The following is a 13,066-nucleotide window of genomic DNA, read 5'->3' on the forward strand; positions in this document are numbered from 1 at the left end:
AGCTCTGCACTGGGGCCCTCTAGTGCGGCTGAGTCCTCTGGGAATAATCGGGGAATACCACATCTGGCCAAATACTGATAAATCTACTGTGCTCTGGGTTCCTTAACCCCTTTTATAGAGCTAAGTGAATGCAAATTGTATAAGGATCGGTAATATGCCCTGAAACCTGCAGTGACATCCCTCACCAGGTGCTTCTTCTGCCCCTTATTATCAACAATAAAGGGGAAAAATGACCTCTCCCTTTGTGCTATTAAGGCATTTGCCAGGATGTTGCCACTTTTATTCCCCAATTCGTAAAAAGTGAGTTTGCACTTAACTAAGGCCGAATTGGCTTTCCCTAGACAAAGGGAGACCAATTTGTCCCGTGTACTGATCAGTTCCCTTCCTACTGCTACATCCAAGAATCTTTTGTGTAGCTTTTCCAATTCCTGAGTTTTGGGGATCAGGTTTGAGATCTCCTTGTGGGCAGATTTAGATTCTAGAACCATGTTTAATCAATACCCCTCTAATCAATGCCTTATGGGCCTCCCAGATTACCATAGGGCTCACTTCTGGGGTCACATTAGTTAAAAAGGACTGTTTCAATTCATCCAACAGAGATTTATTAAGTTTCCAGTACCAGACTATGGGAACCACATGTTTCAGCGCAATTTGGAGGAACACTGGAGCGTTGTCAGAAAATGTTATACCCCCTATTGAGCATTGCACAACCTGGATCAAGTCAGAATGCCTCACCCAGAAGTGATCCATTTGGGAGTACAGTTGGTGAGATCTAAAGAAAAAAAGTAAAGTCCTTCTCAATGGAATATAGTATTCTCCACACAACCACCAGATGGTGGTGGAGGAGACAGCATTTAGGAAGACCTTGTCCCGGTCAACCCCGATCAGACTGGCTCAAAACATCTACACTTTAAACTGGGGCAAAATTGAAATCTTAACCAAAAATCACCAATCCCTTGCGAAAATCCTCTAATATGTCTTAAGGTTCGAGATTAGAATGTGGCCTGAGCCGTTTTGGGAGCATATACCGTGGCTAAAGTCACCATCTTGGCCAGGATCTTGCCACTTTTATTCCCCAATTCGTAAAAAGTGCGTTTGCACTTAATCAAGGCCAACTTGGCTTTCCCTAGGCAAAGTGAGGTCAATTTGTCCCGTGTACTAATCAGTTCCCTTCCTACTGCTACATCCAAGGATCTTTTGTTTGAAATGGCCCTTCACAAACAAATTACGTCCCTCTTCATCAGACTTGACTTCTTTCAGACACCATGCAAGAGAATTAGCAATGAGTATGCTTAGGCCCTTGAATCTAGAATCTCTAGAGCAGCTATGATAACTTATTGGAAACCTATGGTTCCCCAATTTAGGCAGCTTGTCCTGTTTAATGTGTGTCTCCTGTAGATACCCTATACCCTATACGCTCTGTATGTATGGACTGTGCTAAAAGGACAGACCATTTCTCTAGTACGTTCAAGCCTTTAACATTCAATGTCACAACCTTTATTGTATTCATTATTTCTTAACCTGAGTTCAAAATTGAGCACACTAATATTCAAAATGCAACAGGTAACCTTCTGTGTAACCAAACTTAGGGTGGGGAAAACCTGTAAAAATCAAAGGGAGGGAGGAAGGGGGAGGGGAGGATGCACAAGGGACAATGGGAAGGGAAGTTTAGGATAAACCGGTGTCTCCCTGAAAATAAGTAGGAGCTTGGTTGCTAAGGAATTCCCAAGGTGACACTGATCCAAGTGGGGTCTAAAAGGGTCTGGTTTAGTAAGTGGGAGAGGAGAATGTGTTGGAGACTACAAATCCTTGAGTATTTTCAAAAGTAATTTATTTATGCCTACCCCTATATGGAATTTAATGGAGAAAAGAAGACAAGAAAAGTTGGCGTTTGAAGGCAAATTGAATAGATTGTATTCTGAGTCTTCTTTTCTCCATCTGGTTCAGTAACCCCTCCCTACCAGACTAAGGGATCTGAGATGGAAACTGCAAGGGCTAGACAAGAGCAGGAGCCTCTACTCCCTGGCAAAACAGCACACAGCAATTTAAATTTAGCCACATTTTTCATGACACTATTGTCTCAAGTACAGTAAAGTCCACCATTTTGAAGGTATCTTAGCATATGAACCAACCAAAGGTCTAGTAATTAGTCTGAACTGTAGAAAAGATTTTCCTCTAGGACTGGAGTGAAAAGGGAAAAAACATTCAGCCTAGAGTTTTCAAATCCATCTTTCAACGCTTCCTATTCTGTCTTCTCTGGTGCACAAAGCTTTTTCATCCGGCCATCCAAAAAAAGGGGCCCTTAGGCCAATCAGTAGGCGCTACTTGCGGCAGTGAGGATGTAGCTAGCAGTGAAGGTGAGTCAGAGGTACTAGGAAATACCGCCGACTTTATTTGCCATTAAGTGGAAGGGGAAAACCCAGCAGTATCTGACCCCGTGTTCCTGAAATATATTCAATAGGGGGCATAGGGCCCTGCGGAGCCCCAAAGTATGGTGGGACAAGTCTTGCAAAAGCATGACCAGTGCACCGTTAAATAAAATTTCTGATTGCGTACGGGCAGCTTTCAGTATCTCCTCTTTAACTAGAAAGTATGCAAGTTTGCAAATTACATCTCTGGTTTTCTCAGGGTCTTGGGGTCTATGGCCCAATGCTCTATGAGCTCCTTCCAGTACTATGGGTGAATCTTCAGGTATTCCCAAAATATTGTTAAAGAGCGTGGTGACAGAGTGTGGCAGGACCTCCCTATGTTCTGCGATAGTAGATAATACAGCTGTAGCCTCCTCTTCTGCAAGAACCTGAGCTCCCAGATCATTTTTTAAAATGGCTAGCTCACTGTGCACTGTGGCCTCCACACTATATTACACATGCAAGCTTCTAGGTCCACCTTTGTAAGGCCTGGGGACAGTGAAACAAGGCCAGCTGTTGTATTCAGATAACGGGTTGATGAAGGAGGTGGGCTTCAGGAGGCCAGGGAGAGATTCTCATGGGTTGTGTCCAAGGAAGGAGACACTGGAGAGGGAGAAGTACTCACTGTGCTGCTCATTTCCTGCCCAGCAGTTCCCGTCAGCGCCTCCCTGAGAGGAAGAAGCGTCTCGGTCCGTTCGAGCCAAAAACGGGTCCACCGCCTTAGATTGATGGCGGTTTACCGCTTGAAACGTGGCTTGGCCTAGGTGTTCGAGAGTGAATGGGAGCGCAAAGCCTCCTGGGATACCTACGTCAGGCATCCTGGAGGCTCTTGGGCGCTCGTTCTGCGCATGCATCTCGAGCATGCGCAGAAAGAGCCTTTTTTTTCGCAAAGAGAAAAATTTGCGATCTCATGCATGCGCAGTGAGATCGGCAAACTTTTTTTTTCATCCTACATTACCCGATCTCGGGCCTAGGTCAGGTGATGTAGGATGAAGAACGCAGAAGAGAACATGAAGATGGCAGCGAGGATGCTGGGATGATGCGGGACCCGATGCAGGACACCCCCGGAGTGATCGGACTGCCCTGTGGGATTGCAGGTAAGTGTTTTTTTTTTGAGTTTTCAGATTTGTTCCTCTTTAAATTCCATAAGTGCTTTTCAATAAAAACATAAACAACTTTGGATAAAAAGCAGCATTTATTCATGACTGTACATAAAACACTTTCCAAGGTTTTTTTTTATTAGGGGGGCATAGATTGTAGAGCTGTTTTCAAAAGCAACAGCTGCAATTATTTTCATTTTTAGAGCATAAAAGCAGTAAAGTCAGTGCTATGGGAAATAAACATTTACTAGTCATCCACACAACAGTCAAGACAATAAATCATTTAAAGCTGGGTAAGTAAACTTAAATTGTTGGCGACACAGGTCACAAAGTAAATTGGTCATACTGTTCTGATGGAGTAAGTCATGGTTTGAGTTATAACCTACATTTTTATTGTGAAGTGCCTGTAAGTGAGATTCTGTATATTAATCCTTTATCATTTATTTAGGTAGCTTCCTGAAAATAGATATTTTTAATAATTTTTAAAAAATTTAAAACATTTTTTTTACAACCAAAAAAAAACGACCATACAAAAAAGAAAAAGGGAAAATATATATTTTAAGTAAATGTGTACTTTGCCCATTTTAGACAAATCAACAGGTTTGATCTAAAGTCTTAAACAACTACTTGGCATCCTCCCCTTTAGATACCTGGGCTTGCAGCCTTCTCTAAATGGGTGTGGGTAGATTTCAATGAAAGAAGAGGCTACCACCGCACACCTCAAATACTGACTCTCTGGCTTTAATTTGAGATACAGCCCTGGAACAAGCATTTATATAACCTAGGTCACAGCAAATTAGACCTCTCTAGTACTTAATGCATCTTTTTCATTTAGAACTTATTTTCAGTTATCCTAATTTATTTAATTCATGATTCTCTAAATTGAATCCAACATCCAAAATGTGTTTATTTTGTGGAAAATGTTTCGGAAAACTTTTATCAATACATTTAAATTCTGTCTTGCCTAGTGTTGGGTATGAGCAGCCTGTACATAGCAGTGTTAGAAATAAGCCACAAGGCCGCATACCATGCAACATGCAATATTTTTAGAAAATTTAGCCAGTCTAAGAAACTTTTAAAACAATTCTGATGGTACAGCAACAAACGAATGGGCATCATTTATGGGGAAATTGCTTTTTTTGCTTTTAGATTATACCAGATTTTCAGATACAGCCATCACCATCTGTACATTGTGATCTTGGAACTATTTATTCACAGGTTATATTTGAAAATGCTTACTAGTATGTGAGAGAGATCACTGAAGTACTACTTTTGCTAAACACCCAGGACTTGCCCATATGAAGCCCAAAAGTGACTTTCCTAAGAACATATGGGCTACGTACAATGGCCTCCAATATGCATGTTTGAACCCCTTGCCTGATTGCCATTTTCACCATAGTTGTGACTGTATGTGGCCACTGGCTGAAGTTTTCCTAATAAACTGGCCCCAAACGACCCTATTGGCTGCTCAGATTGATCATGCACATCTAACGTTTCATTTCACAGTCTATGGCCAGCTTAAATATTGAAGTAACACTGAAGGGAGGGGCTGTGTTATAATTATTTACAGAACAAATAGTTACTACTTAAAAAATTAAAACATTTCACCTGGTAGGTGAAGGGGGCTGAATAACCTGGAGGCAAATCACAAAGGCCCTTTTGTAAGTGAAGCTCACTTTTTACTATGGCCAAAAGAAAGAAAATTAATTTCTACTCTGCCACTAAGTATTTACTGCTATAGACAGCTCTTCCTACACCAGGAGGGTGAGGGCTGTAAAGGTTTTCACATACACCAGCCTTGTGTTACCTGGCAGAAGATATTTGCAAACCGTACAAGACCAAACTGACAAAAAAAGTTTGCACAATGACCTACAGCTGATAAAAGCATATCTATACTTGTATATAAAGTACAGTTTATAGAAAAGGGAAAGGGATTTTGATTTAATTTTTGTCAGTAGTTTTATACTTTGGATGTTAACAGATTGTTAAATTTTATTAAATATTCATATATTTTGTCAAAGAATGTTTTATTCCTATTTAGAGAAAGAAAACCTCTTTGATCAGGAAGTAGACTAACATATCCAACAACAACCATGACTATAAATACTAACTAAATATTAACAGGTAACATCCAACCACCACCTAAGTTGAACTTTGGCATAATTGCTACACATTGGGGAAATAAGCAGAGAATGCCTGCCCATTTCCAATTATTGCAAAGGTAATTTAATAAAATTACAGCTAACAAGCACAGTTTTTATTATGGTATTTGCACACATATAAAAACTTTTATATGAAATAGACATTCTGCCAGAGATGTAGAGCACCACCAAGAGTCCTAGATGCATGCATATTAGAATCCTGAATAGTCATTGTGTTTTGAGAATGTATCTATTGAGTGTAAAAAGTTTGTGTTTTGTCCATGTAGAGCCAAATGAGTTTGCTTTAAATTCTCCTCCCCAGGAGCATCAATTTACTTTTTTACTACTTTATTTGGGTCCCTTTTTGAGGGAAGCAGGTATATTATTGGATAACATGACCTGGCTTTAGTTATCAATTACAAACATTTAGTTCTAGCAGGACAAAACACCTGCTAATGTGGGTCTATACATTCCAAAATAACCCCTCCCTTCAATTTAAACCTAATTTCTGCTTTTATTTTTCTTTTCTCATTCTCACCATAATATCAGCGTTATGCAAAACCAATTTCCACAGATTTCTGTGCTACTTTTTGCAATACAGGCAAATTTAGACTGGTGAGAGCTGCACATAGCACCTTGAAAGGCACAGAAGACCCTGCCCAGTGCTCAGAAGCTCTGCTATTCAAACAGCAAAATGCTGTGATGTGTGAATGTCATGCTGAAGGATTTGCCATTCCTGGGCAAGCTGTATCTGCATGCAGACCTCCATACATACTACTGATATGCAATGCTGAGCCTCCATAACTAAAGGAACTGAAGTGACTACAGTATCCTTGATATGGTCCAGCCAGGCAAGGAGATGGACTTTGACTTCCTGCAGCTTCTGATGGAGAATAAATAAACAGTGTACAGTAAAATCAGTGAAAGGTTTTCAGTAGAGTGGAGGAGCCTGGACAACTGTGCAAGGCTGAATGTAAGACTAGATCTAGTTCAGCTTTAACATAGGTCAATACTTGGTCCTTGTATAGGACCCATACAATGCATTTGTTTATATCTAACAACTAAAGCTCATCAGCAGAGCTTGTAAAATAATGCAGACTATGTAAGGTTACACTATTACAATAGGGTTTTTAAAATACTCATACATACAGCAAATCTCCCTTTTATACATTTTTACCCAGAACATTACATAGGCAGCATTACCCTGGCATTAGCAAAAATTAATTTGTCTTACTGGGCCATGTTACATTTGCTATGTCCACAGGTATTTTTAAAGCATTGTCATGTTTTACCACTTGAAATTTAGTTGAAGCCAACTATAGGTAGCTTTATAGCTCAGTCACTCTATTAAAAACCATGCAAATTTGCCAAGTACTCATCCCCATAAATGTGACTAAATTTGCACAAAGACATCTTTATATTTAGGAGAGAATGAGCTGTTCTATATTTTGACAACCATTACACTGGCCAATAGTGGTCAATGTATATGGAGTACTAAGCCTAACAAAATCCACTTTACTTTTGTTGCCATTATGTAATTATACAGGAACTAATTCACACTACAAAATATCAATGGCAGAATTCTAGTAGGGTGGCACTTCTGATGGAAGACAAAGGAACTGTGTTAAGCCTGCACCTGATTTCAGCATACACAGTCACAAAAAGGATACTCAAGTCATAGTACTCCTATAATATAGGTCATATAGATCAGAAGAAGCAGTCTATAGTTTCACTTTCAAATGTTTCTTTCAAGTTTGAGAAAACACAACCAAGTAAAACACACCCGTTTGGGTCATTCATATAATGATGCTGGATATACCCCATAAAGCTGTAGGTTAAAAATTTTCACTTATGGCCAAGTCTAAGTGTTCCAAAGGATAAAAGTCATAAAGCATTATGTAAAAAAAAATAAATATGTCACATTTACAGTTCTTAATAATAACACATTTTTTTTTTATAACGTCTTTGGTATAAAAAAACAAAGATTTAGCATATGGAACTAATAGTAGCAGTTGAAAATTCTTTTTTTCACCAGTCTAGCCCATCTTCCTGGAAGGTAAGCCTAGGGCTGTTTTCACTGTAGAACTGTGAGTACCACCGACGATGTTTGCCAATGGCAGAGTCCTCTTTAACCAGAAGTGGTTTGCTGATGTACTTCTTGTTGTTCCAGACCATCACATCCCGTTCAAACTGAAGTAGAGAGAAGATTTTACAAAAAAAAAATAAAAAACAGGGAATACTTGGTATTTAGAAGCCTTGGTATTTAGGTTTGTGTGGACCCTATAGAAGTATTCTAGGTATTTGTGCTGCAGGATGGCCTTTGTAGAAAACTTGGTGGAGATACCCTATGTTTCACTAACCACCAAATACTCCGGCAAATAATAACCACTGGGGCACAGTTTAAAAAGTACATAAAGCAAATATAATTTGAACATGAAACTTGAACTTCAAAGAAGATTAACCTTTTATGTGCTTACATTTAAACTTTTTAAAAATGTTATTTTACCTGGTACCTTGGAAAATCTTTAGAAGCCGTGCCAATTAGACATCAAAGTCCTGGTCTGTATCATATATTATAATTTAGGTGTATTACGTCTATCTATTATGTGCAAATAAAAGTAAATTGTATTGATCTGCACAGAATGTCCATTAAAGCAATCATGTCACTAAATAACATTTCTGTTTATAGAAAACAATAAATGCCTACCACTAGTGGGTGGCAGGTAAATTATTTACTTGGCTTAGATTCTAAGAGAAATGCTGCCACCAAACACTTCAAGTTGGTCAGCCAACATTTCCCAGTGGGTTCAAATGACTCCTCTTAACAGCTGACATGTAGTGCCCAGCAAGGGACATGCTATCCAACACACCTGAGGCATTGAAAAGTGTGGCATCTGGAGATCATGGACACACCATGAGTTTCACTTACCACCTGCCCTAGAGGGCAGCTTCAGAGTTGTTTTATATCAAGGATAATGAGAAAATAAAATATGTTCTATAAATCTAGTTTTAAAACCAAAATTTATCCAACCAGATGGGCTTATATCCAATACTCATTAGGGCTTAATTTAAGTAGAACGTCTGCAGAAAAGCTAACCAACAACAGCTCTGCTCTTTAACCCCGCGCTATTCCTAGTAGCAAACACTGAATGCATAAAGCTCTTGCTGAAAGGCATAGCAAGCTAGCAAGACTTAAGGGGGAAGGCAGCCACCAGCTAGAATTTAGCCTATAGCATATTACCAAAAAAGGTATTGTTCTTCAATAATGTGTTTATCCATATATACAACAAATTCACTAATGTCATACGGACAAGCTCCTGTTCCCACACTTTTAGATTAATACATAAACATTACAATCTTACAATTTCTCATATAGTTTAAATTCAATTGGTTTCCCCAAGTGGTACACCAAATTTTTACCAAATTCAACTCACTATTGGCCAGGATCATTATTTGAAATGTGAACATCATATGCTATTTTTGAACTTATGTTCAGCTACATCTAATAAAAAAAATGGTTTGCTAAATTGTTTTCTCTTATTCCTGGTCCTTGTTTTGGTATAAATTCATATTTCCCTTTTATAAACCCTGTCTTCTTGGTATTGTAACATTTCTGACTTGGTAAACAAATACTCCCCCTGCCTCTCTCTCCGCTCCTCCAATGACCTACTAATGACTTCGTCACTCATAACCTCATCACATGCATGGCTCCAAGACTTTTCTAGAGCTGCCCCAACTCTCTGGAATGGTCTCCCTTGTACTATTCGGCTTGCTCCTACTTTCTGCTCATTTTAAAGAGCGCTCAAAACCCATTTTTTTCAAACTTGCCTACCCATCTTCTTCTGTCTTTTGAAACCATCACTACTTCCCACCACTACATATCTCCCATCCTATTGTGTGTGAAATTCCCCCACTTACCAGATTGTAAGCTCCTCAGGGCAGGGCCCTCTCCTCCTATATCACTGTCTGTATTAGTCTGTCATTTGCAATCCCTATTTAATGTACAGCGCTGCGTAATATGTTGGCGCTATATAAATCCTGTTTATTAATAATAATAATAATAATAATAATAATAATAATATTAACATCCCCCTCCCTTGTCTTGCTGGAATCTATTACCAACCTGGGTGCACTCTGCCATCAGAATGAATCTAGGGACAATGGCAGGAATATTCTTCTGGTAGTAGATGCTGTGAGACACTCTCTGCAAGAGAGGCTCCACAGGGGTGACACAATGCAGAATAATGCCTTGGCCCAAGAAGGAATGTTTAAAGGTCAAAAACACTATTCCAGGTCCAACCTGGAAAGAAAAAACAATGATGAGTAAGAAGGGCCAGATATACTCCCACAAGACAATGTAAACAGCAATGCAGTCCAGTAACCCATGCCAATCAGTCTGAATTGGTAAATGGGAGGGAGGTAAGATCAGGCTTTAGTTAACTGCCGACAGGAATACCTAGAGTTGTTTTTTGTAACAGACCATAAGACATACACACCTTACCGAGGCGTAAAATTCCAAAGGTCATCAAATTAATAACTCATCCTAAGAATCATAGACCAGGACTGTTTACCTGCCGAGCAACAACATCCACATCAAGCAGCGAGAAGTGTCTACCAAAAAACAGTGAGGCATGTTTGAGTGTCATCTTTGAACAGTGCTTATTGGGGGCCGACTCTGCCTCCCACTGGACCTGATGGCACAGAAAAAAAAGTTCATTTTACCTAAAAATACATCCCTATATATTGCTTTGATAACAAGAAATTACCAACTACAATACTAGTGGTCATTTGAAAAGAACTATAAGGGTTTGTAATGGCCTCATGCAAATAAAAGACTGCCCATCTGTTGTGACACTGACCCCATTTGTTACATTCCATGGAGCAGTGCACAGCAAATGACAAATGTTTCCACTCACTGAAATGCATATACAGTTGGGAGAACCTCAAACTCTACTTTCTATGCGATTTAGGGTATAGTGTACCAAACTAAACCCCAACACCAAAAATACAAAAAAAACAGTTGAAGCACTAAATTATAGAAATTCAGCAGCAAAATTGCTAATTATTGGAGTAAAACTAACTAAAACGTGTTAAATATGTACAAGAATAGTTATAATCAAGCGAAAAACAAGCCTATAGAGGAAATGTAAAATTGGTTACTGTACATAAGGGGTATACAGGTGGAAGCTGGAGTGGTTAAATATTTTCCTCAAGCAAAAGCAAATTCCCTTTATGGGAACCACATGTTTTGCTAACCCATGTATTACCTTGAACAACAGGTCTGTCCACTTTCTTCTGCAGAAAGAAGGAGGGGGGGAGGGGGGGGGGGGGTAGATATATGACCAGTCAACCAGCAAAGGGAAAAGAGAAGCAGTGACTAGAAAAAGAATACACATGCTTCTTGTATTTTTGACAAGCTTTACTTATCCCAAAGTGCTGCTTTAACTGGAACTTTACTTTACTGGAAAGGGGCATGCCTTAAGGCCATTATCTTTAACTTTTGAAAGTCACAGACTTGGAATATGCATGTTAGGACCTGAGTCTTAGCTTTACCTTCCATGTGTGCCTGAAAAATTCCCACAGCCGTGACTTTGTGTACCGTAAGTCAATCCCACTCAGGATGCTTGGTTCATGCAGAAAATCAAGATGTGCAATGTCTGCTGCGTTCTCTGGTATTTCCTGTTGTTGGCAAAAGAGTGTTTATTAGCAAATGAAAGAAGTGACACTTTGTAGAACTATCATGTCAATAAAATCTGAAGTATTGCTTATAAAATAGAAAAGAAGGTGGACATACTTGTTTCCTGTAATTGTATTTAGGGACAGTTTTGCTTTAGAAAGTTATTGCTACTAAACAATGTGCAATATTTTAAAATGCAGCCATTGTTTTCGGTAGCATTCTGAATAATAATGTCCAATCCACAGGTCTCTCACCTTTGAGCTTGCAGCTTATTAAAAACCTGGAAAGCTAATGCAATCGGTAGAAGAGTTTTTGCTAGGAGCAAAAATGGAGATGAAAGGCTCATTATTTGACCATGGGTCAGACTCTCAGGCAAGTTATTTCTACAGGGGGAAGCACTTTAAAATTTAAAAGAAAAAAAGCATAATTATTGCTATTGATTGTAGATCACTCATTTATTTACTAAAGAGGATGATCCAATTGGTCACCAGCAGGGAACATATAGGGATATATATATATATATCATTCATGAACATGTTTTAAAGTCCTGTTTCTGTTTATGGGTGCATAAATGTAGCTATTTGCTCAAAAACATTTGAACAAATCTAGTCTTCCATAGTAGAGAACTGGGACCCTACTTTACTGCACCACATTTGGACAGGGCTCAAATGTATACCATCCAGAATGCAATAAAAAATATTTTTTTTGTAAAGTTCACAGTCACCAATAAGACTTTAAGTTTAAATTTTAATTGATTTATAAAACAAGTTTATTTTATTTTTGATAAAGTGGTGAAGGGTTGGCATCTATGTTCAGATTTATTTGTATTACTGTCTGCACTGGTAATAGTGAGGCAAAAAAAATTCTAATTGATTTCCATACATAAGAAATTGATAGATCCACTGTATATAAAGATTTGACTAAGATGGGCAGGGGGCATCACTGTGCCAAGTGGAATATTTTATTTCTCAGAGGTAAAATTATCTTTGTGGGCTGTTTTAAGTGGGTATCATGTTATTTTCTAGAAGTTCAGCTTTAAAAAGAACAAGGAAAAATGTGCATATACAGTATTGGGAATAATGTACAAAGGGCCCAAGTCTTACCTCTATGTGTGCATTAACATAGTGCTCTGTGCGCCCCCTGTACACCCACTTTTTACTGGTGATTTCTTCTTGCTCTGGGATGGTCCAAGTGGGCTTGATTCTGTCACAGTGATACCATACAAACACCATTCCATTCATTTCAAAGTTTGGCCACGTTTTAATTTTGGCAAACTCTGGCACTGAAAATACACAAAACCACATCAAGTTACAGAACATGTTTGAAAACAGGCATGATATATGAAGGTGATGAAACCACATTGCACTACAAGGCAAATATACGACTTTTACTATAGAGCAGTCAAAAGAAATGCACCACATTTTTTCCAGTATTAGGAGAAACTATGTGCAAGAGGACTGTAGGTATTAACCACCCAGCCGTTAAACCCGACCTTCGGTTCGGGGTAAGAACACTTGCAAAAAGTGTTAAACCCGAACTTTTCTCAGGTGGTTAAACAAACGTTATATTGCAATCCGATTGTCATACTTGTATGACAATCGGATTACAACTGTAAGAATATACTTACCCGGTCCCCGCAGCTCCTCCGGACACGTCTTATTTCTTCCTTCTTCTCCCGGCGAGTGCAGTGACAATGTCCGGGGTTTCCCGGTGACGTTGCTGCATGCGCCGGTGCGGGAG

The 13,066-nt window shown here is 39.1% G+C and overlaps 1 protein-coding gene across 1 annotated transcript in view; it reads right to left on the bottom strand.

Moving 5' to 3' along the window:
• Window positions 1–3,584: 3,584 nt before the first annotated feature.
• LOC140343252 (cholesterol 7-desaturase nvd-like) overlaps window positions 3,585–13,066 on the bottom strand; it is a 16,432-nt gene continuing 6,950 nt past the window's right edge. Inside the window, exons 3-7 of the mRNA XM_072429840.1 lie at window positions 12,430–12,608; window positions 11,203–11,328; window positions 10,221–10,340; window positions 9,773–9,949; window positions 3,585–7,839 (exon numbers count right to left, since the gene is read on the bottom strand). Of these exons, the coding sequence (XP_072285941.1) occupies window positions 7,678–7,839; window positions 9,773–9,949; window positions 10,221–10,340; window positions 11,203–11,328; window positions 12,430–12,608 (764 nt within the window). The 3' untranslated portion in view covers window positions 3,585–7,677. The remainder of the gene's footprint in view (window positions 7,840–9,772; window positions 9,950–10,220; window positions 10,341–11,202; window positions 11,329–12,429; window positions 12,609–13,066) is intronic.

This window comes from Pyxicephalus adspersus, chromosome Z (assembly GCF_032062135.1).
Source record: "Pyxicephalus adspersus chromosome Z, UCB_Pads_2.0, whole genome shotgun sequence".
In the NCBI taxonomy this organism is placed as follows: Eukaryota; Metazoa; Chordata; class Amphibia; order Anura; family Pyxicephalidae; genus Pyxicephalus; species Pyxicephalus adspersus.